General features: G+C 42.4%; 1 protein-coding gene across 1 annotated transcript in view; it reads left to right on the top strand.

Moving 5' to 3' along the window:
• LOC109926557 (protein polyglycylase TTLL10-like) overlaps positions 1-23,776 on the top strand; it is a 112,663-nt gene that overhangs the window by 20,818 nt on the left and 68,069 nt on the right. Inside the window, exon 5 of the mRNA XM_048614870.1 lies at positions 8,034-8,634. Within this exon, the coding sequence (XP_048470827.1) occupies positions 8,604-8,634 (31 nt within the window). The 5' untranslated portion in view covers positions 8,034-8,603. The remainder of the gene's footprint in view (positions 1-8,033; positions 8,635-23,776) is intronic.

A 23,776-nucleotide genomic window follows, 5' to 3' on the forward strand; every position in this document is an offset into this window, starting at 1 on the left:
GGGTGGGGTACATCTTGCTGTATGATGCACAGCGTCTAACATTTAACAGCTGAATGCACGGCAAACAATTATTCAACCAAATGGCCATGTCAGAAAATGGGTTCAGTCTAGTCCTCGGTTCAGTCAAAGTGGGACAAAGTGGCGATGTTGGCCAGGGGTTCTGGGACTGTCAGTCACAGGCAAAGTCTGCATACAGGCCAGGGATTGGCTGTGGCCAGTCGCCTACTCGAACCAGGCACAGTCAGGGGGTAGTGGGCAATAATCAGTCCTGTATGGTATCTGCATGGAGATTCCATCACAGAAGTGTTTCCACTAGTGGGGGATTCTCAAACTAGGTGACATAGTTACTGAATAAGGAGACGTTCATTTAAAACATAGAAGCAAAGAGATTTCCTCTCCCAGAAGGTAGTGAATGTCTGAAATTTTCTACCCCAGAAAATTGTAGAGGCTAGATCACTGAAAGTGGAGTTAGATAAATTGTTGAAATATCAGGGATTTGACAGCCGTGCTGAGCTGGCACAAAACAGGAGTTGAGGCTTGGGGCAGATCAGCCGTGATCTTGTTGAATGGTGGGTCAGTCTTGATGGACATACTCTTGCTCTTGTCAGTCGGAGAGCTGTAAACACAGTGGCCAGGGGTTTGGTCAGTCCTGTCTTGGGGCTAGTGAGGGGCAAGTACAGACCTGGGGGTTGATACTTGAGGAGGGACAATGAGCGAGTCAAGGCTGGAGGGCTGAAAGCAAAGGCACGTGTTGAGTGGGGACAAGGGCAGTGATGAAGGGAATTAACATTAGCGGATGAACACATCTGGTCTGCAGCAATGCTATGCTGCATGGATTCTGGGTAAAACATGAGATTAGAAATTGTCAGAAGTCTGCAAGGATACTGCTGTAGGGTCATGTTACTGTGAGAATAATGGGGTGGGGATGGGATTGGAAAGGGGGATGAGCATGGGAGACGGTTTAGTTCAAAGGGCCGGAGCTGAACTTTCAAAACCAATCTGGATTCCATTCCCTAAAAGTGGCACTTGAACCTAGAGCTTCTGGCCCAGAAATAGAGACACTGCCTCTGTGCCAAATGACCATAATGTTGTAAGTCCATTCTTGATACGTTCTGAGATGGCAAAAGTCAAAACATTGCTTCTGAAGGTCAGTTCCCTTGGGGTGTTGCGTAACATTCTTGGAATTTTTGAATAATGGCAGGAGGGGTGGGTTGTTGCTCATGGCACGTTGCGGTATCTATAAGGTATGGAGTTATTTGGTTTCAGAATGAAATGAAGTCCTATTTGCCACCTTCAGAACCAACCAGCCCAGAGTCACCAGAACAAAGTCAACCAGCTCTTGCTATGCACCTTCCTTCCTTGCCCGTATTTCTCCCATTCCCCTTGAGGTTGTGGTGGCTTCAACCTGGGGGAATTTAGTTACCGACCTTGCTTCTTCCTTAGCACGCTCTCACAAATCCAGTATGACTTTTCTTGCAGGTTCTTGAGCCAGGCTTTAACCACCCAGTTCCATGCTCAATTCTCTACAGGCGGAGAATGACCCATCTGGCCATAGACTGAGCACTTGCAGATGTTTCTGAAAGTGACATTGGTCAACATTATGTTGGACCCTGGCTTGAACCTGAAGTGGCAGACAGGTAGGGAGCAGTGGGAGGAGGTTCCAGATAGAAGCACGCAGTAAAACAGGATGTATTGTTGCACATTTGAGAGTCTTCATAGGAACCTTTCTGGACATGCAGGCAGTGGTTACGTCAATCAAATTTAATTGTATATTTCCCTCATAATGTGACTGTAAACGAGAGACGTGCAAATTTTTGTCCCTTGGATCCAATTTCTGTAAATTGTACACAATTCCAATCTACACTTGTAACTGTGGGAGAGAGATTTTTAAAATGATTTTTCAGTGTAAGAAGTGGATCACCCCATCCCCAGTGATTACCACAGAATGCCTGGTGTGTGTGAGCATAAATGAACCTCCCCCCAACCCCGAAAATTCAAGTACAGTCTGAAATCAAGGTCATACATAAAGCTTTTATTGTTTTTATAATTGAATCTGGTAAAGATAGCATCAATGCAGTGTGCATAAGTACCTGTAATAAAAAATGTATAAAAGCATCCGCAGAGATGAGCATGATGTGTGTAACCATTTACACATCCACGCATGGTGATGTGAATTGACGCTTTTATATGATTTCTCAAATCCTCATTGTGTAATAAAATGAAAAAACATAAATGAGCATGTGTCTCTCAGGTGTTTTCATTTAGAGTTCAACGCTGTATTCATAAAGGAGGACAGAATAGAGGTTGGAGTGAAGGAGTTCTGGAGGCAAGGCTTGAGGATGCAGGATCTGAGAGTGTGGGGTACTGGGGGTTGAAACATGCAAGGGTGGAGAATCAAGGGGATGCAGAAGTTGAGAGGGTGCTAGGCAGTTGAGGGCGACACAGGTAAAGTCACCGTAGTCCTACTGGGCATACTGGGCCAGATGACTGGTAGTGGTTTCACTTGAGGGTCACCCTCAGGCAAGGAGAAGGGTTGAGAAGGAGAATCCTTCATGGCAACCTCAGCTGGTGCAGGAATTGAACCCACACTGTTGGCATCACTCTGCATCACAAATCAGCCATCCAAGCTAACCAATCCCCAAACAGCAATACATGTGAGGGTGGGGAGCTGAGGATACAGGAGCTATAAATCTTAGTATTCAGGGTGATGGGCTATGAAGTGGTTATTCAAGGGGGAGTGCAGAAAGGGTCTTAGAAGGTAGGGGATGGACAGGGCAGAACAGTGATAGTGAGGAGTTAGGATGGGCCAGAGCTGTCTAAACTTAAAGAAAGTACAAATGTGATGCTGAGCATAATGCTCAAAAAAATGGCTTTATATACGAGCATACACAATGATACAAAGAGATGGTATGGGGTTTAGTGCAGAGCAATCTGAGTGCATGAAAAGTCATGAAAACTGCTGGTGTCAGATTTCACACCATTAGAATTACCTTTATTGTGGTCACCTCCAGAATGAATCCAAATCCAGCCTGATCAAAACTACTGCACACCAGTATATGTCGGTAGATCTCAACCTGGTTCCAATGGATGCTATCCCTAAATGTTTGCTGTTGTACAGTTGTTAACACTCTCAGTTTCGAGTCTCAAGGTCTAAGATCCAACCTATTCTAGGACTTGAGTAGAACAGTAAAGACTGATCATCTTGTGCTGAGGGATTGTGCTGCATCATCAGTGGTACATCTTTTGGATGAGATGTTAAACTGAGGCCTCAAGATCCTATGGCAGTATTTTAAAGACACGCAGGGGAAATTATCTTTAGTGTCTTTACCAATATTTGTCAATACCACCAGAGAATCAGGATATATCTAGTCATTATCAGGGTGCTATTTGTGAGATTTAACAGCTGGGTTTCATTTAACACTTTGAAAGTACTTCCTTGGCTTTAAAGTGTTTTGAGACATGTTGTGTAAATTCGGGTCCTTTTGCCTTTTCATAACAGTCCCTTAATCTGGTACTGTTCTGAATCAGATTTAAGCCTTTACCTTCAATAAAATTCTTCACAGTTTTCTCAATTTGTAGTTGGTACTGTTGAACTTAGCAAGAAATGGTGTAGAAAATAGAGTAGTTTCTTGTACATTGATATAAATACAACAGCTAAAACTAGTTAATATGGTATACAGTTAACACAAAGTAATCCCAAATCAATTATTGGGTAAAGCATAATCACCGTTTACAGTTCAAAAGACAAACTTTAGGGGTCTATTTAACTTTCATCAAGAATTGTGTTCAGGCATGTTTTCAGTAGCTGGGGTTGGAATGTATAATTTGTTCTTGCAGCAGTTGTTGCCTAGTAACAATAGTTGTTGACAGTTCTTTGGTAGGGGTGGGGGGAGGTGGGGTGGTTTGTGGGAGGGAGAGGAGGGGAAAATGATCTATTCTCAACTAGTCAAACAGGTGTCCACTGGATGAAAGAACAAATAGTATATTTTCTGAAACATTTGCCTGGTTTTGGTTGTAAGTATTCTGTAGTAGTATGAGGGTGAGTTGGGCATATTGGAATTAGCAGCACATTTAAGTAGTGTATGGCTTCTATGCTCACTTTATTCGTTGGTGACTCAATTCCAAATGTTACCAACTTAATTTGGTTTCTCAGAAATAATGTCCAGCATTTCAAATTTTTATACCACAAATAAATATGCTGCTTAGTTTCTGTTTTATTGTCTCCTGGTTTTGCAAAATGGCGAAGGGATACAACTCAAATACTAAATCAGTCATCTCACTCATTGCTGTTTGTGGGAGCTTCTTGTGCACAACATGATTGCCAGAATTGCAAAATAGTAACCGGATGCATTTCAAAATCAATGCATTGTGTGTGTTGGAATTTAGCTAAAACTGAGAAATTTGATGAGACAGTATAAAAATCTACACCTTTAGTCATTCAAGAGCAAATGCGAAAAATAAAAATATGCAAAACGAAAGAATCAATAATACTAACCTTATTCTCCAATATGTTTTGAAAATGCATCTTTTATCCACGTTGTGAGACTCTTGCAAAACTTAACAACTGGACTGGAGCAGCATTGTTAGAGCATTTGCAGAAGATTCTGGGTTAGCATTTCAATGGTTATGTTGATGCAATCGACAGGAAAATATAGAACCGATCCAACAAAAAGGGACAGAAAATTTAACCTGTAATCCTGGCCATGTTCTTACATTCATCAAAGGTGAAGAATCCTGACTAATCCCTAGCCAGCGTTGAACTAAACATTCACAGTCAGATCTGTGGTGGGATCAAATGGATTGTGATCACCAGGAAAGACCATCTAAGCCATCAAACCTCCCTCACAGAACAGTGATGCCTTTTGCATCACAATATATGCGCACACACCCACCTGAAAGCCATATGATGATCTGGGTGAGGTAAAAAAATCCACTAAAAGTTTCAGCTATCTTGAGAAAATTAAAGTTTGGAATTTCTTCTCCAACTCTATTAAGTGATTGAGTCTAATTCAGGAGATCACTCTCATCCTGATTAATGTCATACAGTACCTACCTTTCACACAAGACAATCTCTGCTACACCCTGCATTACACCCAGCTCACGCTTGAAAGAATTCAGTGTATCAAAGTCCGTCACTTGAACCTGTTGCCTTTTACTAAAGATGCACTGAGTTAAGAAGTACCTCCTGAAGTCTAGCCTTATGGAGATTGAGCTGTGACCCCCCGGTCACCTCTATTCAATTGAGTTGAAACAAGCGTCCTACTTGTACACAATCTATTCCCTTTATCATCTGTTAAATCTCAATCAATCACTCCTACATCAGTGCTTCTGTAGAGCATAGGGCCTATCTCTTCTGGCCTATCTCTTCTAGCCTATCTTGATAACTAAAGTGGTTCAAACTGGAAATTAATTTACTGGACCTCCTTTGCACCTTTCCTAAAGCTTCAGTATCAGCCATCACATGAAAACTAAAACTGGGCATTATTCTAATTGAAATGTAACTATGTAAATGTAGTATGCTTTGTCTTATAGGCAATTTTCCCCAACACTTTATTCATTCTAGTTTTCACTCTACTTTTCCCAGGAGAACATGTGGCTTGATTGAGAGGAAATTGTATATATTGAATTGTGAATTAGAATGCCTTGATCTGTTTTCTTCATTAACTTTCACATTTCTCCTTGAAACATGTACAAGTGATCAGCATTCATTCTGCTCACAAATGTAGCAGTTCACTTTTCAAAGCTAAATATAATTGCCAACCACGTATCAAATGTCCATCATTGCTAGATCCATTTAGAATTTGAACATTGTTTACAGTTCTGACACTCCCACAAATCTAAATAGCATCTGCAAACAAGCAGATGTTCCATATTCGTCTAGATCATTAATAAAAATAATAAAGAGCAACATTCCCAACAATTAAGCCTCTGGAACACCTCTGCTAACCAGTCTCCAAAAGGATCCAAATTTATCTCTACCTACTGCTTTCAACCTATCAGCCAGTTCTCAATCCAGCTCAACATATTGTGACGACTATCAGAAAATTCAATTCTGTAGAAAAACCTCTTCTGTAGAATGGGGTTGAAAACATTTTAGAAACTGAAGTAGGCTGAAGTCATGAAATCAAAACGGAAAATGGTGGAAATACTCGACAGGTTATGGTAGCATCAGTGGAGAGGAGCAGTGACTATTTCAAGTCTGTGACCTTTCATCTGAACTGATGCAAGTGTGAGAGTTGAAGCGGTAACTCTGTTTCTCTTTGCACAGATGCAGCCAGAACCTGCTGAGTATTTCCACCATTTTCTGTTTTGATTTTAGATTTTGGTCATCTGCAGCGGGTTACTTTTTGATTAAGTTGAAGTTCCATCAGCTGTCCTTAATATGTCATTTGGTTTGCCCAAGCAGCTTCCTTTATCATTTATATCAAACTAATCAGTCAATAGTTTTTTTGATCTGTCTATTTCCTTGTTTCAGTATAAAGAAACTTATACACTGTTCAGTAAGCTAGCAAAGATAAAAACTGAAAGAACTGTGGATGCTGTAAATCGGGAACAAAAACAAAATTGCTGGAAAAGCTCAGCAGGTCTGGCGGCATTTTTGAAGATAAAATCAAAGTTAACGTTTCGGGTCCAGTGACCCTTCCTCGGAACTGATGGTAGCTAGGAAAATGTCGGCTTTTATGCAGAAAATAGGGTGGGGGGAGGGGATCAGGAGTAAATGATAGATGGAGAAGAGCCCAAAGAGAAGAACAGTTGGACAGGCAAAGGAATGGATAATGATCTGGCTAGAAGAGTGAATAGCTGTTAATGGAGACTGTTAGTGGCTAACAGCAGGTAGTGTGTAATGGCAGACTGTGAAAACAAGGCCTGGTGTGTGGGTAGGGACATGAGAGAGTTCAGACCCTAAAATTATTGATATGGAGTCTGGAGGGCTGCAGGGTCCCCAAGCGGAAAATGAGGTGGTGTTCATCCAGTTTATGCTGAGCTTTGCTGAAACACTGCAGAAAGCCTGAGACAGAGATGTTGGCCAGTCAACATTCAGTACAGGATGTTAGAGCCAAAATGCACTGTATTATAAAGTGGTAGGATGTGATTTTCTGCAAGATTAGTTACTTATCTGCTCTATGCCATTGTGGGGAGGTGCCATTCAAAAGCCAGATACCCGCTCAAGGAACACAAGAGTCCATTTGAATCACTGTCCTATCAAGTCACAACAGCTAATTTCATCTTTGCTTTGGAACAGACAAGGGTGGCAGAAGGAGACCTGAAAAAATTGAGGGAGAAAATGCTTTTTAAAAAGGGTGTCAGCTTAAAAGAAAGATGCCAGTTGCTGACACCCCTTTTTTAAAAGTAGTGAAATCTTTGATTGAAATCAAAGTAAAGCACGTTGAAAATCATAAAAACACCAACACAGGTTTATAAAATCATGAGGGGCATGGATAGGTGAATAGTCAAGGTCTTTTTCCCAGGGTAGCAGAGTCCAAAACTAGAGGGCATAGGTTTAAGGTGAGAGGGGAAAGGTATAAAAGGGACCTAATGGGGCAACTTTTTCATGTAGAGGGTGGTGCATGTATGGAATGAGCTACCAGAGGAAGTGGTGCAGGCTGGTACAATTATACCATTTAAAAGGTATGTGGATGGATATATGAATAGGCAGGGTTTAGAGGGATATGGGCCAGATGCTGACAAATGGGACTAGATGAATTTAGGATATCTGGTCAGCATGGATGTGTTGGACTGAAGGGTCTGTTTCCATGCTGTACAACACTATGACTCTGTGGGGGATAAAAAGTGTAAATTGGGGAAGAGAAAATATATGTGAAACAAAGTATCGACATTTTTAAGTTATAAAGAATCAGCTTTATATTGCACATGCTGAGAAAGGATGGAAGTAAGCAGTCAGAATTTATCACTGTACCAATGGTGTCAGTAGACATTATTAAAAAAAATGAAATGAATACCAATGCACTAATTGAATTTTTTTATTGCACTAAATATATCAAATGTTGAATGTTGTTTTTCTTGCTTGACAGTCATTGCAGTGAACATAACTGGAGCTAACCCCCACGTGTTCCTGGAAAAAGTTCTGTCTTCTCACTGGGGGATGAAACTGCAGACAAACAGGTTGATACCGAAAATTTAAAAACACAAGCACAGGAAGAAAACAAACAAGAAACATCAGAAAAAGGATTGTAGAGAACCCATCACAGTACCGTGTGATTCTAATATGGCAATTTCTCTAAGTTCCCAGAATGAACCATTAACAATGAAATCCAAGAGCACAAAACAACGAGAGAATGAACTGAAAGCAATAAGAGACATGGAAAGAGTCAAAACACGTGTCCCTGTTTCCAGAGCTGCTGCATATGTGAGCCTCAGTAAAGATACTCAACATGTGCCATGCAAAGAAATAGTTCACCTGGTAGATAACACAAGGGCTGACTGCAGTCAGACAAATGACAGCACTGGAGCTCAAAAGAACACTTGGTCAGTTGTGGACTCCGACAGAGGTGCAAAAATCAAGAAGGTGAAAATGCCAGAAGAACAGAAAGAGGAAACAGGCACTGGATCAAGCAGTAGATGTTGTGGGTCATCTGGTGACAATGTCTTCAGCATCTGAGACAAACAATTCAGGTGTGCATTCTTTAGATTTACACGTCTTATTTTTAGCATTATTCCTTGCCTTTGTCCTTGAGTTCCTTCACTGTAGGAGGGCAAGACACAAACTGCAGTGTATTTAGCAGCATAGATAAGGGATATGTTTAGAACTTGTTTATACCAGCAATGTTTTAAATGTGCTAATTTTAAGTCTGTTTATATTTTTACCATCATATAAAAATTGAAACCTCCAAAAAATCTTTCAATCCTCTGTCCTTCTGGCTTTAATCTCTTGGTCATTCTTCCTCCCACATTGTTCCACCATTGTTCCACTTTGTCTTCGGCCATTTAAGTCGCACTTTGATAGTTTCTATTATCATCTGTCTGTCCACTTCCTTTAAGACACTCATCTTTCCCAAGCCTTAGTTGTTCTGTCCAAATCTCTTTTAGGGTTGAGCATCTGTTGTCCTTGGGAGGTGCCTTGGGTGATTTCGCTATGTTAAAGGCAAATGCAAATGTTAAGTGTGAGCTGCTTTATTCATGGAATCCTACTCTATTAAGCATAATGGAAATATGAGCTGCAGAATTGGATTGCTTAGCATGTAGTTCCAGAGCTTCAGGTACTGTCTTGATTACTAAAATCCAGCCTGCACTTTCACTGAGCTGCACACCAAGCAACTTTTCACTGAGGAAGTTAACACAGGAATTGGAAGAGTACACAGTAAGCATATAGTGTAGGCAGTTGTGATTCCAGTCAGAATGTAATTCTGATCAGGCGCCAACACTGTGATTTTGAACCTCAACTTTCTACTAAAACCCACTTTTAACCTTGCACCTTAAAGTGGCTGGCTGATGGCAAGTGTTTGCTGGCTTGAGGATCCAGCTCTGCATCCCAACTATACTTGACTAGAATCCATATAAAGAGAGCCACGTGGCCTTGAGAAGCATCAGTCGTTTGAAGTAACTGTCCTGTTGTTGTAAACATGATAGAGGGACACTATAGTACTCAGGGAGCAGGTGTTCAGATTCTTGCATGATGGACACCCCCCCCACACCAGCCCTATTTGTAGGGTTCAGGCTGAGTTGACCCAGTGACTATGAAGGAACAGTGATATTGTAATACAGTAATCAGATGGTGTGTTGCTTGGAGAGCATCTCGAAAAAGGTGACGTTAATTGTATCTGATGCCCTGGTCCTCTGAGTTGGTAGAAGTTGTGATTTACAAGGTGTTATCAGAGGAGTTTTGATTAGCGACTGAAGTGCATCTTTAAAACAGTACACACTGCTGCAACTGGGCATTGGTGTTTTAGGGAATGAATGTTGAAGGTGGTCGACATGATGCCATTGAAGCAGTCTGTTTTGTCCTGAATAACATCAAGTTTATTGAACGTTGTTGGAGATGCACTCATGCAGACACATGGAGAGTATTCTATCACTTGTAAATGGTTTTCAGGCATTGAGGAGATAGCAGATGAGTTATTTGCCACAGAATTCCTAGCTTCTGGCCTGCTCTTATTGCCATAGTAATTGTATAAGACTAAGACCATACAAAGTGGGAACAGGAATAGGCCTTTTGGCCCCTCAAACGTGCTCCGGCATTCAGTAGGATTGTGGCTGATCTGACATTCCTGATTTCCACTTTGCTGCACCTTCTCAATAACCCTAGATTTCCCTAGTGATCCAGAATTTATATATCTCAACCTTAAATATGCACAAAGATTCTGTCCCCACAGCTCTCTGTGGCAAGGAGATCCAAAGACACTCAACCCTCTGAGAGAAGAAATTGCTCCTCATCTCAGTCTTAAATTGGCACCCCTTTATTCTGAGATGATGCCCTCTGGTCCTAGACTCTGCCCTGAGGAGAAACATCCTCTCAGCATTTATCCTGTAAAGCCTCTTAAGAATCCTATATGCTTCAATGAGATCAGCTCTGTAGTGAGTAGAGTCCCAACCTGTTTAACTTTTGCTCATAAGACAAGCTGTCCATATCAGGGACCACCTTGGTGAGACTGAACGACCTCCAAATAAAATGACATATTTTCTTAAAAAGGGGACCAATATAACTGATCCAGTGAGGAGGATTGCCAGAGGGATACAGCAGGATATGAATAGGCCGGAGACTTGGGCAGAGAAACAAGCAGATGGATTTTAATCCAACTAATGTGCGGTGATGCATTTTGGAAGATCTAATACAGGAGGGACATATACAGTAGCATCAATGTACAAGAGGGATCTAGATGTACAGGTCCACAGTTCCCTGAAAGTGGTGACACAAGTGGTTAAGGTGGCCAAGAAGGCATAAGGCATGCTTTGTCTTCATCAGTTGTGGCATAGAGTTTCTGGTCAATGTGGATATTGCAATGTTGATATTGCCAGCTTCGGTAATGGTAATGCTATTGAATGTCAAGGGACGATAGTTGGATTCTTTCCTCGTCATTGTCTTGCACTTGTGTGGCATGAATGTTACTTGCCATTTATCAGCCCAGGCCTGGATATTGTCCAGATTCTGCTGCAAATGAACACAGCCTACTTCATAATCTGTGGAGGCCCGAATGGTGCTGAACATTGTGCAATCATGAGTGAATATCCCTATTTCTGACGTTATGATGGAGAGAAGGCAATTGTTGAATCAATTGAAGGTGTTTGGACCTAGGACACTACCCTGAAGAATTCCTGCAGGGATGTCCTGGAGTTGAGATAGTTGACCTCCAACAACCACAACCATCTTCCTTGGTGCTTTGATGTAATATTCTATTGAACACTGCCTTGACATCAAGGGTAGTCACTCTCACCTTACCTCTGGAGTTCAGCTCTTTTGTCCATAGAAGTGCTGGATTTTTTGAGGAATTGCACACTGTTGGTGAGGTCTGCAAGAAACTGTGCTGTACATGGGGAGGGCCTTGGTTATGATTTCAAGGCTTCTGGCACATCGCTTGTTCCCAATTAGGGCTGCTATAGTTGCAGTTCCTCTTGTTCTACATTACATCCAAGTCGTTAACATACATAATAAACAGCAAGGGTCCCAGCAAGTGTCAGTGAATGCATTGTATCATGACTGAGCGATGTGACTGTCAAGAATGAATATACAGTGTCAAGAATGAATAAACAGTGTTTATGAGCTGAGGAGTTGCGTATGTTTGATTTGCAGCACCACCAAGCAGGTGAGAGTGAGGCTCAGCTATAAATGCTTGTTAGGGAATCTTGGTAGCTGAGTGATGGGGTTATATTGATGAGTGTCTGAGGTTAGTATCTAAGTTGTAAGGATATGGGATTTGAAGATGAATTCACTGACTTCGGACACTCGTGTGCTGTCTTGATGCTGCATTCATGTCCTCAGAGCGACACTGTTGAGTTGAACCTCATGTCTAAGACTCTCATTCTGTTCTGAGTGCCTGTTAGCAAAACCACTGGTCCAATATTTGCTGCAATCAGGATGCATCTCTATCTTAAGAGGTAAGGGCTGAATTTAAGGCTTTAAGTAGTGCAGTTTGGCTTTAAAATAGTGCTCACATGTGTTTGGGTTCCCTAGGTATGCAGGCACTCAGCAGAACATTTAGCACTGGGCTTTCAGACAGTAAATTAAAAATGAATGTGAACAATTTCATTCAAGCTTCCAGTAACTGTTATTTCCAGCAAAAAATGTTCCATAACTAAGGGCTAAATTGGCAGCCTTCAGACCATAATGATTCGTGGCGTGTGCTATTTTAGTTTTCATAGAAATTGCTGAGGTACTGCAGAAGGTGCTTCAGCCTATAACAATACAATTCTTTGAGTTGTGGGACCAATATCTGCTATAGGCTGAAGTTACTGAATATCCTGATCAATTTAATCACTTCCTAACCTGGGAAAACTGAAGCTAACTGCAGCTATCAATTTCAACTCTTTCTGAGCATTAAATGCAGGCAGTGTGTAAGGCTGGAAACTTTAGGAGGATACAGTGTGTGCACTTGTTCACTTTGTAATCTCCCGGAGAGTTAAAAACGAGTACTGTTCCTGCTTCAACTTGCTTGAATGCTCCAGGAATTAAATGCTGCAGGAATTCTTCAACTAGTGTTGTGAGATCTTGATTTCTGATCTCTAAAATCTTTTGCAAGGATTCCTGCCCACAGCAACATTCCATCCCTTTGAATGGCTCAACAGGCAGGAGTTGAGGAGCTTCACTGACAAAAAACTTGTGATTATGTTATGATTTTCATGACCACTGGATGTCTCAAAGCCTTTACAGCTGACAGAGTACTTTTGAGCTGTAGTAATGTAGGTAGTGAGGTGGTATGAGTTGGGGGTGGTCCGTGGGGAGGTGAGATGGAGGTGGTAAGGATCATTTGAATGCCATTGAGAATTGTGAGAAAATGGTATGTACATGAATTGAAAGAACTGCCAATGTAAGGTTTGGGAAGAGTTGTGGGGATAAGTTACCAGAGGATGTTTATGTTGTGAACTGTAGAGAAGAAATGAAAATCAATGGCCATTTAAGTTGGGTAGAGTTGTAGAGGGCCTCAGTAAAACCACCTTTGGAGTACTTTCTACAGTTTTGTTCTCCTTTCTTACGTAATTACGTTAGGAGCAGTTCTGAGGATGTTTGGTTAACTGATTCCTGAAATGAAGGAGTTAGCGTATGAGGAAAGGTTGAACAGAATGGAACAATACACATTAGAGTGTAGAAGAATGAGAGATGATTTGGTTAAAACTTAGAAGAAAATATCTGAAATTTCAACTAACAGCCATGTTGGACATGAAAAAATTAACTCGGTTTTTCTCCCCACAGATGCTGCCAGACATGTTGAACTTTTTCAGCACTATCTGTTTTTATTTTTGAGGGGATTTGACTAGATGGATCTTAGACAATGTTTTGCTTTATTCTTAGAACAAAGAATGAGAGTTTAAGAATTAGGAATCCTCAGTTTGAGACTGAGATGAGGAGGGTGTTTTTAATCTTCTGAGAGTCGTCATTTGTTGAAATTCCCTTCCCCAGGGAGCAGTAAAGACTGGCTCATTGAATATATTCAGGGCTAAGTTAGATTTTTGATTAACAGATGGTTTGGGGGCCAGACTGGAAAGCGGCATAAAGGTCAACTATCAAATGGAGGAACAGGTTTAAAGGGCTGAATGTCCTATTTCTGTTCCTGATTTTTGCATTCCTATTCTGTGCCGAAAGCTGACTGTTGTCATGAAGAGTATTGTCACATTAAATTGAGGAATTGTCACCTTTCCAGGCAGGGCCTCTCAGAAACGCCACTGATCTATTGGCAACAGGTTGATGTGCTGCTGTAATGCCCTTGATATCTTTTTGAACAGAGATATCCAGCCTGATGGCAGCAATCTGAGCTTCCATATCAGCACTTAAACATTTGGGTGTTGTTTACTTCATTCTGCAAGCTGTGATATTGGCCGTCACAGTGGGTTCCATTCTATGTGGGAAAGCTCGGATTCCACATTGCCCAAAGACCTGTGCCAAGTTAGTGCTGGCCACCTCTGTGCTGTGTGCCAGTATAAACTGAGGGAGGGAAGGAAACTGTAAATGTGATGTGGAGGTGAGGGTTATGGCATAGAGATTGCAATGTCAGCATGGCCAAAGGGAGAATAGAGTTGTTACATGAATTTGAGTATTCCCGAAAACACTGATTTTGCCAAAGCTTTTCATTTTGTACGCAGCAGGACAATTTGCAAGAATAACAAAACAAAGGGAAAGCAACATTAATACTGTGTGAGTGGAGAGTGCTGATTTGTTGGCTATTTACATTACATTGGTATTGTTTGGTAGTATTAATACCTATATGTCTCTGCAGGAATTGAGAGTGAATTTCAGCCATTTCTGTTTTTGGTCTTCAATATACAGGCACATGAATTACACACACACTGGCAGTTTGTTACAAACTCTTGCCTCCTGCACTTTCAAAGGACCATCACCAAGGCTATTTTAATTTCTCTTTTTTTTTGTTGAGGCTATTGGTCGGCTATCTGCAAATTTTGTGAGCTGTCTGCAGCTGCTGTTTTATTCTGCAGCTTCATCTTGTGTTGTAGGAAGGGATTCCTGACCTCATTATACATTGAGAAGTTCTATCTACAATAAAGCAAATAAAACAGCAATTTCAGCGAGTGTTGCAGCTAGGAAGCACTAGATCAGAGACATCCCAATGCAACTGGACTTGGGGAGGTGGATCTGTGGTTTTGAAGCGGGGGGGCGGGGTAGCATAGTGATCACAAACTGAAATGGTCCAATATTTGTGGAACGGTACAGAAAAGGCTGCAGTGTACAGGCACCCAGAGAAAACATGGTAGCACTGCATCATGGTCATTCTGTCTGCTGACAGGATCTAGCTGTACTTTAGTTCTGTTGATTCACACCTGGGTCTGGCAGACTGGCTGCAAGGTGCAAAAAACCAGGAGCAGGGAGCCATACCTATAGGCTGTTTTCAATAATGTCTCTCAGATGGAGGGGAGGGAGGGACCTACAGATCAGGCTATTGGGTGTGGGCAAGAGGTTATTGGGGATTATTGCAGGCCATCACCTCTGCAACATTCAGCTGTCACTGCCTCTCCCCCCCAATATCATTAATGCTTACATGGAAGAGGGCAGAGGCTGCACTCCTGACCCGCAAGGAGTGCTGTGGGAACTGGTAGCTCTGTCTCCAGTTTGGGTGTCTCCTTTCCAAGCACGTGGGAAACCAGTGCAGAAATTGTTGTATCCAAATTGGGCTACCATAATGTGTATCACAATATGTAACGCACCTCTCAACCCACTCTCATCACAATGCCACTGCGGTGAATTAGATGAGGCATCCTCTCTCCTGCCTGTCCTTGGATGGGTGGAGATGAAAAAAATAATATTGAGGCCAAACTTTCAATTGAATCTGGGGCTTTTATTCATAAGGCTAATCACGACTGGGCTGCATCTTGAAAGAGCTTGAAACATTTGAATCTTATGTAGCCCACTTGAGAGACCACATTAAGAATATTTTGTGCAGTTACTGTAACTATGAAGTAGTGGGTAGAGAATGGAGTGTGGGCATAAACCAAGGGAGAATAAGGTTGGTGTATGAAATTGGCCTTTGATGCATTTCTCTGAGGCTCCACAATTTGGGATGAATTTCTGTTCTGACATCAAGTGCAATTCCTCATCACGTTGGTATTTTTACACACTTAATGGTGAGGGTGAGCCCTTACCATCCAAATAAGGACCTATCAGATGGTCTTTTTGCACTGATAGATCAGCATTTTCCGCCATCTGAGCTGGCCTTTATATTGTTAAAAGGACCAACCATCTGGGTTCAAGTCCTCCCTCGTCAGATGGTGAAATTTGAATTCAACAGAAATCTGGAGTTAAGAGTCTAACAATGAATCCATTGTCGATTGTCAGGGGGAAAAGTTCATCTGTTCACCAAAGTGCAGCCCACAGCAATGTGATTGACTCTTAACTGTCCTCTGGGCAATTAGGGATGGGCAGTAAATGCTGGCCAGTGATAACCTCAACTCATGACTGATTTTTAAAAGAAATTAAGCTCTTTAATGTAGATGTATCAACAGAACATATAAAGGGCAAATTAATCAATCCCGAATTGGGACAATGTAGCCTGATTCCTAGCAATGACAGTTAATTCAACATCACTATACTCCTTGCAAAATTACTCAGGTCTGCTTAAGTAAAGGATTATCATCACACACCTTATAGAATGTAATGGTAAGGCCCTTGTGGCACAGTGCCAACATTCCTCAGCAAGGAAGCCTGACCTGCTCCAGAGGTGTATAATAATGTCTTAGAACAGGTTGGTTAGAAAATATCTAGAATCTAAAGGTTGCTGCTGGAATAATAAAATTATAATTTATGGAATGAAACTTGTTTAAATGGCCATCCTCTGTGCCTTCTGTGCCCCTCCCCCCCAGCCTTGCTGTTGATTTTTGTCTGAGCATGATTCTGAGAAGTAATTAAGATACTTATTTTCATCTTAATTTAAAAGTATTATTCAGCCAAAGATCACGAATAACAATGGCTCCATGGGGAACAGATTTGTGTGGCAATCCATCAAGTGTGACCTGAGACAGAAATGTTGGCAGGCTGTTAGGTAGGAGGAGTGAGCTTGGAAAGTTAGGGTGATAGTGGACAAGTATGTTTTCTAACCAGGAGCTTTTGGAGAAGTGATACAAGTATTAGGAAATTTAGATTTTTCTGGCACAAAGTGTGGAAGTTCTGAGACATTTCCATTTGTATTCAGACCTAATATAATATCCTCGTGCATAGCTGCAGATGAAAAATTTCCAGATTACTTTTTCTAATTTAGATGGCCTTCTTTATGTTTGGAGTTGAATCAGCAGGATCCTGCCTCTGCAAAGATTGGCAACTTGATCTTGTTCAGGTTTGTAAAACTCTGCTCCTGTGCAGTTTTCTTTTACAGTCTGATGCAACCAACTGCACTGCCTTTGCTTACTTTGGGTTTCTACCAGCACAAATCCGACCACTCAACAACAAAGGAGAGAACAAAAACAAAGTTGCTGGAAAAGCTCAGCAGGTCTGGCAGCATCTGTGAAGGAGAAAACAGAGTTAACGGTTCAGGTCCGGTGACCCTTCCTCAGACAAAGGAGAGAAGTTATGCATGGAGCCACGGGAAGTGGGAGAGATCCTTAATGAGTACTCATATTCAGTAAAGAGAAGGACATGATGATGTTGAGGTCAGGGATTGGTGTGTGAATACTCTAGAGAATGTCCGTATATTGAAGGAGGAAGTTTTGGGTATCCTAAATTGCATTAAGCTGGACAAGTCCCCGCAGCCAGATGAGATCTATCCAAGGTTACAGCAAGATGCAAGGGAAGAAATAGCTGGGGCATTAGCAGATATCTTCACATCCTCTTTGAGCACAGGTGAGGTTCCAGAGGACTGGAGATTAGCCAATGTTATTCCCTTGTTTAAGAAAGGGAGCAGGGATAATCCAGGAAATGATAGGCTGGTGAGCCTGACATCTGTGGTGGGGAAGCTCTTGGAGAAGATCTGAGAGACAGGATATAGATATACAAGACTGGAAGAAAATAGACTGGTTAATGACATACAGCATGGTTTTGTATGGGGAAGGTCATGTCTCACCAACCTGATTGAACTTTTTGAAGAGGTGACAAAGATAATTGATGAGGGGAGGGCGGTGCATATAGTTTATATGGACTTTAGTGAGGCATTTGATAAAGTCCCACATGGCAGATTGGTACAAAAACTAAAATCACATGGGATTTGGGGTGGGCTGGCTAAATGAATACAAAACTGGCTTAGTCATAGAAGACAGAGGGTAGTGGTGGAAGGGCATTTTTCAGGATGGAGATTGGTAACTAGTGGTATTCCACAAGGATCAGTCTTAGACTCTCTGTTATTTGTAGTATATGTATAAATGATCTGGAGGAAAACGTGGGTGGTCTGATTAGTAAGTTTGCAGAAGACATGTAGATTGGTGGAGTTGCTGATAGTACCGACGATTGTGAAAGCATTCAACAGGATGTAGGTAAATTGCGACTTGGGGACAGAAATGGCAGACGGAGTTTAATCCAGACAAATGCGAGGTGATGCATTTTGGAGGATCAAGTTTAGGTGTGAATTATACTGTAAATGGCAAATGGTAGAACTCTTAGGAACATTAACATACAGATGGATCTGGGCGTGCAGGTACACAGTTCCCAAAAAAGGCAACACAGGTGGTCAAAGTAATTAAGAAGACATATGGCATGCTTGCCTTCACTGGCTGGGGCATGGAGTACAAGAGTTGGCAAATCATGTTGCAGCTTGTTAGGCTGCATTTGGAGTGTTGTGTGCAGTTTTGGTCACCACACTATCAGAAGGACATGGAAGCTTTGGAGAGAAAGCAGAGAACATTCACCAGAATGTTGCCCAGTCTCAAGGGCATTGGCAATGAGGAAAGGTTAAAAAGACTAGGATTGTTTTCACTGGAAAAATGGTGGCTGAGAGGGGACCTGATAGAGGTCTACAAAATTTATGAGAGGCATAGATAGGGTAGATAGTCAGAGGCTTTTTCCCAGGGTTGAAGTTTCAATTACAAGGGGGCACATATTCAAAGTGAGAGGGAAGTTTTTATCACAGAGAGTGGTAGGAGCCTGGAACACACTGCCAGAGGAGGTGGTGGAAGCAGGCACATTGGTGACATAAAGAGGCATCTGGATTGTTACATAAATAAGGAGGGAATAGAGGGATACGGACTGAATAAGGACAGAAGGTTTGATTTTTAGTTCTGTTAGGGCATAATATCAGCACAGGCTCGGAGGGCTGAAAAGCCTGTTCCTGTGTGTACTTCTCTTTAGTTCTTTAGTTCTTTGTTCTTTAATTATGTCAACCACATTCAAATAAGAATGGCTCACCAATCATCTTCTCAAGTGCAATTATAGCTAAGTTTGCAGCAAACATCACTGCTACATTGAGCACCATGTGCACATGTATAATTGGAGTGGTGATTTTAAACTCACATCTAATATCTCTTCTTAGGTTTGACATACAAGTAAATACAATATGTTCTACTATTTCAGGGAGTTCAGTCAACGTGATTAACTGTTTCCGAGGAGCGGGAAAGTCAATGTTTCATAGAATCATAGAGTCCCCACTATGTGGAAAGAGGCCATTTGACCCAACAGGTTCACACCACTCCCCAAAACGCATCCCACCCAGACTCACCCACCTACCCTATCCCTGTAACCCTGCATTTCCCATGGCTAATCCACCTAACTTATACTTTCCTGGACACTGTGGGGAATTTAGCATGCCCAGTCCACCTAACCCGCACATCTTTGGACTGTGGGAGGAAACTGGAACACCCTGAGGAAACCCATGCAGTCACGGGGAGAACGTGCAAATTCCACACAGAAACTTGCCCGAGGTTGAAATTGAACTCATGTCCCTGGTGCTGTGAGACAGCAGTGCTAACCACTGAGCCACCGTGCTGCCCCAGGCCAAAACCCTTTGTCAGGACTGGGGAGGGGAACGGGACCCCTAAAGTAAATAAAGGGAGCGGTTTGGGGCTGGGGTAAGGGTTGGTGCAATAGAGATTGGTGGATGCAAGTCGGGGGTTATTGTGATTGGTCAGTGGGAAGGGTGGAGCGGATAGGTGAATAGGAAAATGGACAAGTTAGTCAGGTCAGGGAGGCGAGGAGGACGGGGGAGGGCTGGACATGGGATAAGGCTGGGGGTGGAGATATTTTGAAGCTGGTGAAGTCAATATTCAGGCCTTTGGGCCGTAAGCTCCCAAGACGAAATATCAGGTGTTGTTCCTCCTGTTTACATTTGGTGTCACTCTGGAGGAGGCCAAGGATGGACATGCCATCAGGGGAGTGTGAGGTGGGATTAAAATGGATGGAAACCGGAAAGTCAGATTGGTTGGTGCATGCAGAGCGCAGATGCTCAGTTAACTGGTCCCCAAGCCTGCGTTTGGTCTGCCCGACATAGAGGAGACCACATCAGCAGCAATGAATAAAACAGATCAGGTTGGATGAAGTGCAGGTGAATCTCTGCCTGATCTGGAAGAATTGTTTGGGGCTGTGGAATGAGATGAGAGAGGCAGTGTAGGGACAGGTCTTGTACCTCTTGTGGTTGCAGGGAACTGCAAGTGCAAGAGGTGCAACACCTGCCCTAGACCTTTCCCTGCAACTGCAGGAGGTACAACACCTGCCGCTATGTCTCCCCCTCACCTCCGTCCAAGGCCCCAAAAAATCCGACAGAGATCCACCTGCACTTCATCCAACCTGATCTATTGGATCCATTGCTCCCGATGTGGTCTCCTCTATATTGGGAAGACCAAACGCAGACTCGGGGACTGGTTCGCAGAGTATCTGCACTCTGCATGCACCAACCAACCCAACGTTCTGGTTTCCATCCATTTTAATGCCCCCTCCCACCCCTGGTGACATGTCTATCCTTGGCCTCCTCCACCGTCAGAGTAAGGCCAAACATAAATTGGAGGAACACCACCTGATATTTCGCCTTGGGAGCTTACAGCCCAATGACCTCAATATTGACATCACCAGCTTCAAAATGTCTCCACCCCCAGCCTTATCCCACATCCAGGCTCCCCCTCCTCCTTGTCTGCCTGACCTGACCCAACCTGTCTATCTTCCTACTCATCTATCCACTCCACCCTTCCCACTGACCAATCACAATAACCCTCTACCTGCATCTACCAATCTCCATCGCACCTATCCTTCCCCCAGCCCCAACCCTCTCCCTCTATTTACTTCTTGGCTCCCCTCCCCCTCCCCAGTCCTCGCGAAGGGTTTCAGCCCGAAAATTTGACTTTCCGGCCCCTCTGATCTGCTGTGCTTTTCCAGTCTCACATCTATTGACTCTGGCTTCCAGCATCTGCAGTCCTCACAGTCTCCAAGTCACTGAGTAGCTGTTTATTGATGATGGAATTCTTAAGAAAAATTCTTTCGATAGCACACAGTAATGCTGGCTGACAGAAGAAATAACAGTGTCATGAAAGAACAGTCATTCCTGAGCAGACAGAACTCTGAAAATCCCTAATGTTTGCAAATCCAAACACTTTGTCTGATGCATCACTTATCATACTGTGCCCTTCTGTTCTGTTTCTCATCAGAACTAGTGACTATTTACTAATACAAAACATTAAAAACATTGGATGCAAATGGTGCATGGACAGCTGGATCACAGAGGCCATTTTTAATGGTGGAGCCTTGTCTCCTGCATTGGGAGTGCACTCTCTGGGCATTTAGGGATGGACAATAAATGCTGGCCCTGGCAGTGAAGCCCACCTCCCATGAAAATTTTTTTTATAAACCTGGAACTCTATCAATTGAGTTTTGGTTTTTTAGAACTGGTTATATTCTGTCACCATGAATATCTTCTTAGGTTCAGTGGTTTCATTTCATAGAATCATAGAATCCCTATGGTGCGGAAACAGGCTATTTGGCCCATTGAGTCTGTACTGACCTTCCAAAGGGCATTCCACCCAGACCCAGACCCCCATCCTAGCCCAAAGCGCTGCATAGACCTTTTACCATGGTTAACCGACCTGGCCTGCACATCCCTAGACATTAAGGGACAACTTAGCATGGTCAATCCACCTACCCTGCACACCTTTGGACGGTGGGACATAACTGAAGTATCCAGCGGAAACCCGCACAGAGATGCAGAGAACGTGCAAACTGCACACAGTGCTAACCACTGAGTCATTGTGCACCTCCCTGGGTTGTCTGCCAGGTGCCATAGTTAAGGACATCTCCTTGGGACTGGACAATAACAGAACCACAAAGGTAATAGTCACTGGATATCCATCTGAGAAAATAAGTGTAAAATAGATGAATGAATTGAATGCATAGTTCAGAGACTGGGGTTTACATGGAAGTTGATTCATATTCCTCCATAGTTCTTTGTACGTAGCTTAATATGTGTCTAACAGTAATACCCCAGCTTGAATCAGATATTTGTATCCTCCCTGCAAATGAGAGGTTGCTTTCCAGGCTGGGGCACATAGAACTATGGCTTGTAGTCTCAGATTAAGGGATTGGTCATTTTGGACTAAAATAAGGATACATTTATTTACTTAAAGGGCTGTGTGATCCTTTGGAATTCTCTATCTGCAAAACCTTCAAATACTAAGTTATTGAGTATATTCAAGCCTGATATCAATGAATTTTTGGACATTACAGGAAGTGAATAATGTCGGAATAGGGCAGGAAAGCAGAGCTGAGACTTTAACTGGACCTTCTTTGTTGTCATCATTCTATTTCAAAGACCTCATTGACTGTGCATCCTCTGTTTCAATAAGGTCCTTGGCTGTTGGTTTATCTGAGTTTTTCTTTATTATCTTTTGCTATTCACAGCCAGATAAAGAAGGCCTGCGAAGTGCTTGGGATCAGCGATTCTCCACCACAATGAGTGTGAAGAGATTACCAACTCAAGCTATGGAAAAACAACATCAAAACATGAACATCTTAAGTAGCCTTTGTCTCAGAGCCCTTTTCTTCACCTGGGAATATACTATGGTTTTTTTAATCTAAAAGTCCAACATTTAAAACAACTCTTTATCCTGAGTTTTTCTGTGGGGGAAAAAATGTCAAAACATCCTGAAATATGACACCTTCAAACACAATTTCCAAATGCCTTGTTATCATACTACCAACTCAGTAGGAATGCATTATGACCTGTTTGAAACCTTGTAAAATTCTGCTCACTCGTAATCGTAAGCAGGGAGAATCACAATCTGCACACTGAATTTACATGTGGGACCCCTAAGTGGTATTATCAATTAACAACTTAGAAGGCCTTAGGAATCCATCTACATCATTCCTGTGGTATAAAGTTGGATTTAGTAAAATTATCACCACCCCCAGGAAATTGTCTGACTGATGAGTCGTTGAGCAACAGTGTGGTTTTGGGAGGGAGATGAGTGGGGAAAGAGGGTTGGGTGATGGAATGAAGATTACCGTTTAGTCACAGTATTATGGCATCATGGTGTGAGTGAGGCTTGCTTGATAGACCACCTGGTCTTTTCCTTCCTATCACTTTTGATATACTCTTATATTTGCCACCTGGGACCCTCTATCTCCTCTCTTGGATATATAGTTGATGCGTGTTTCTTTGCCTGCCATGCTGCCTCCCCTTTTCCTTCACCCCCTGTTTATCGAAAGCATCCACATCTTTTGTGGCGATCTCTGTTTAATGCTTACCCAGCTGGAGCTAAATCTCCTTGCGTCCCTCCGTGGCAACCTCCAATTTAAGCTTCTCGAACTGGTCTGCATGTTTTTTTAAGGCTTTTCTTTAATGACCACTGTCTTTCTGCGATCTGGTACTCCTTCTTACTTTGTGATGTTTGATTCTGGTAATTTACTCAGATTTAAAGCCTGGTTCAGTTATCATTCAATATTTCAGCTGAATTAAATTGCTATCATTTGTTGTGATTAACAGTTTTTATTCTTAATCCCTAATCCCAATTTCTGTTTTTGTTCCTGATTTACAGCATCCATAGTTCTTTCAGTTTTTAATTTAGTATATAAATAGAATATTTCATTTCTCAGTTATGGATCATGTTTGGGATGTTAAAAGGACTGACTTCTAGCAGAGATAGTAGGAACTGCAGATGCTGGAGAATCCGAGACAACAAGGTGCAGGGCTGGATGAACACAGCAGGCCAAGCAGCATCATAGGAGCAGAGAGGCTGACGTTTCGGGCCTAGACCCTTC

The sequence above is a fragment of the Rhincodon typus genome, chromosome 31, assembly GCF_021869965.1.
Source record: "Rhincodon typus isolate 14 chromosome 31, sRhiTyp1.1, whole genome shotgun sequence".
NCBI lineage: Eukaryota > Metazoa > Chordata > Chondrichthyes > Orectolobiformes > Rhincodontidae > Rhincodon > Rhincodon typus.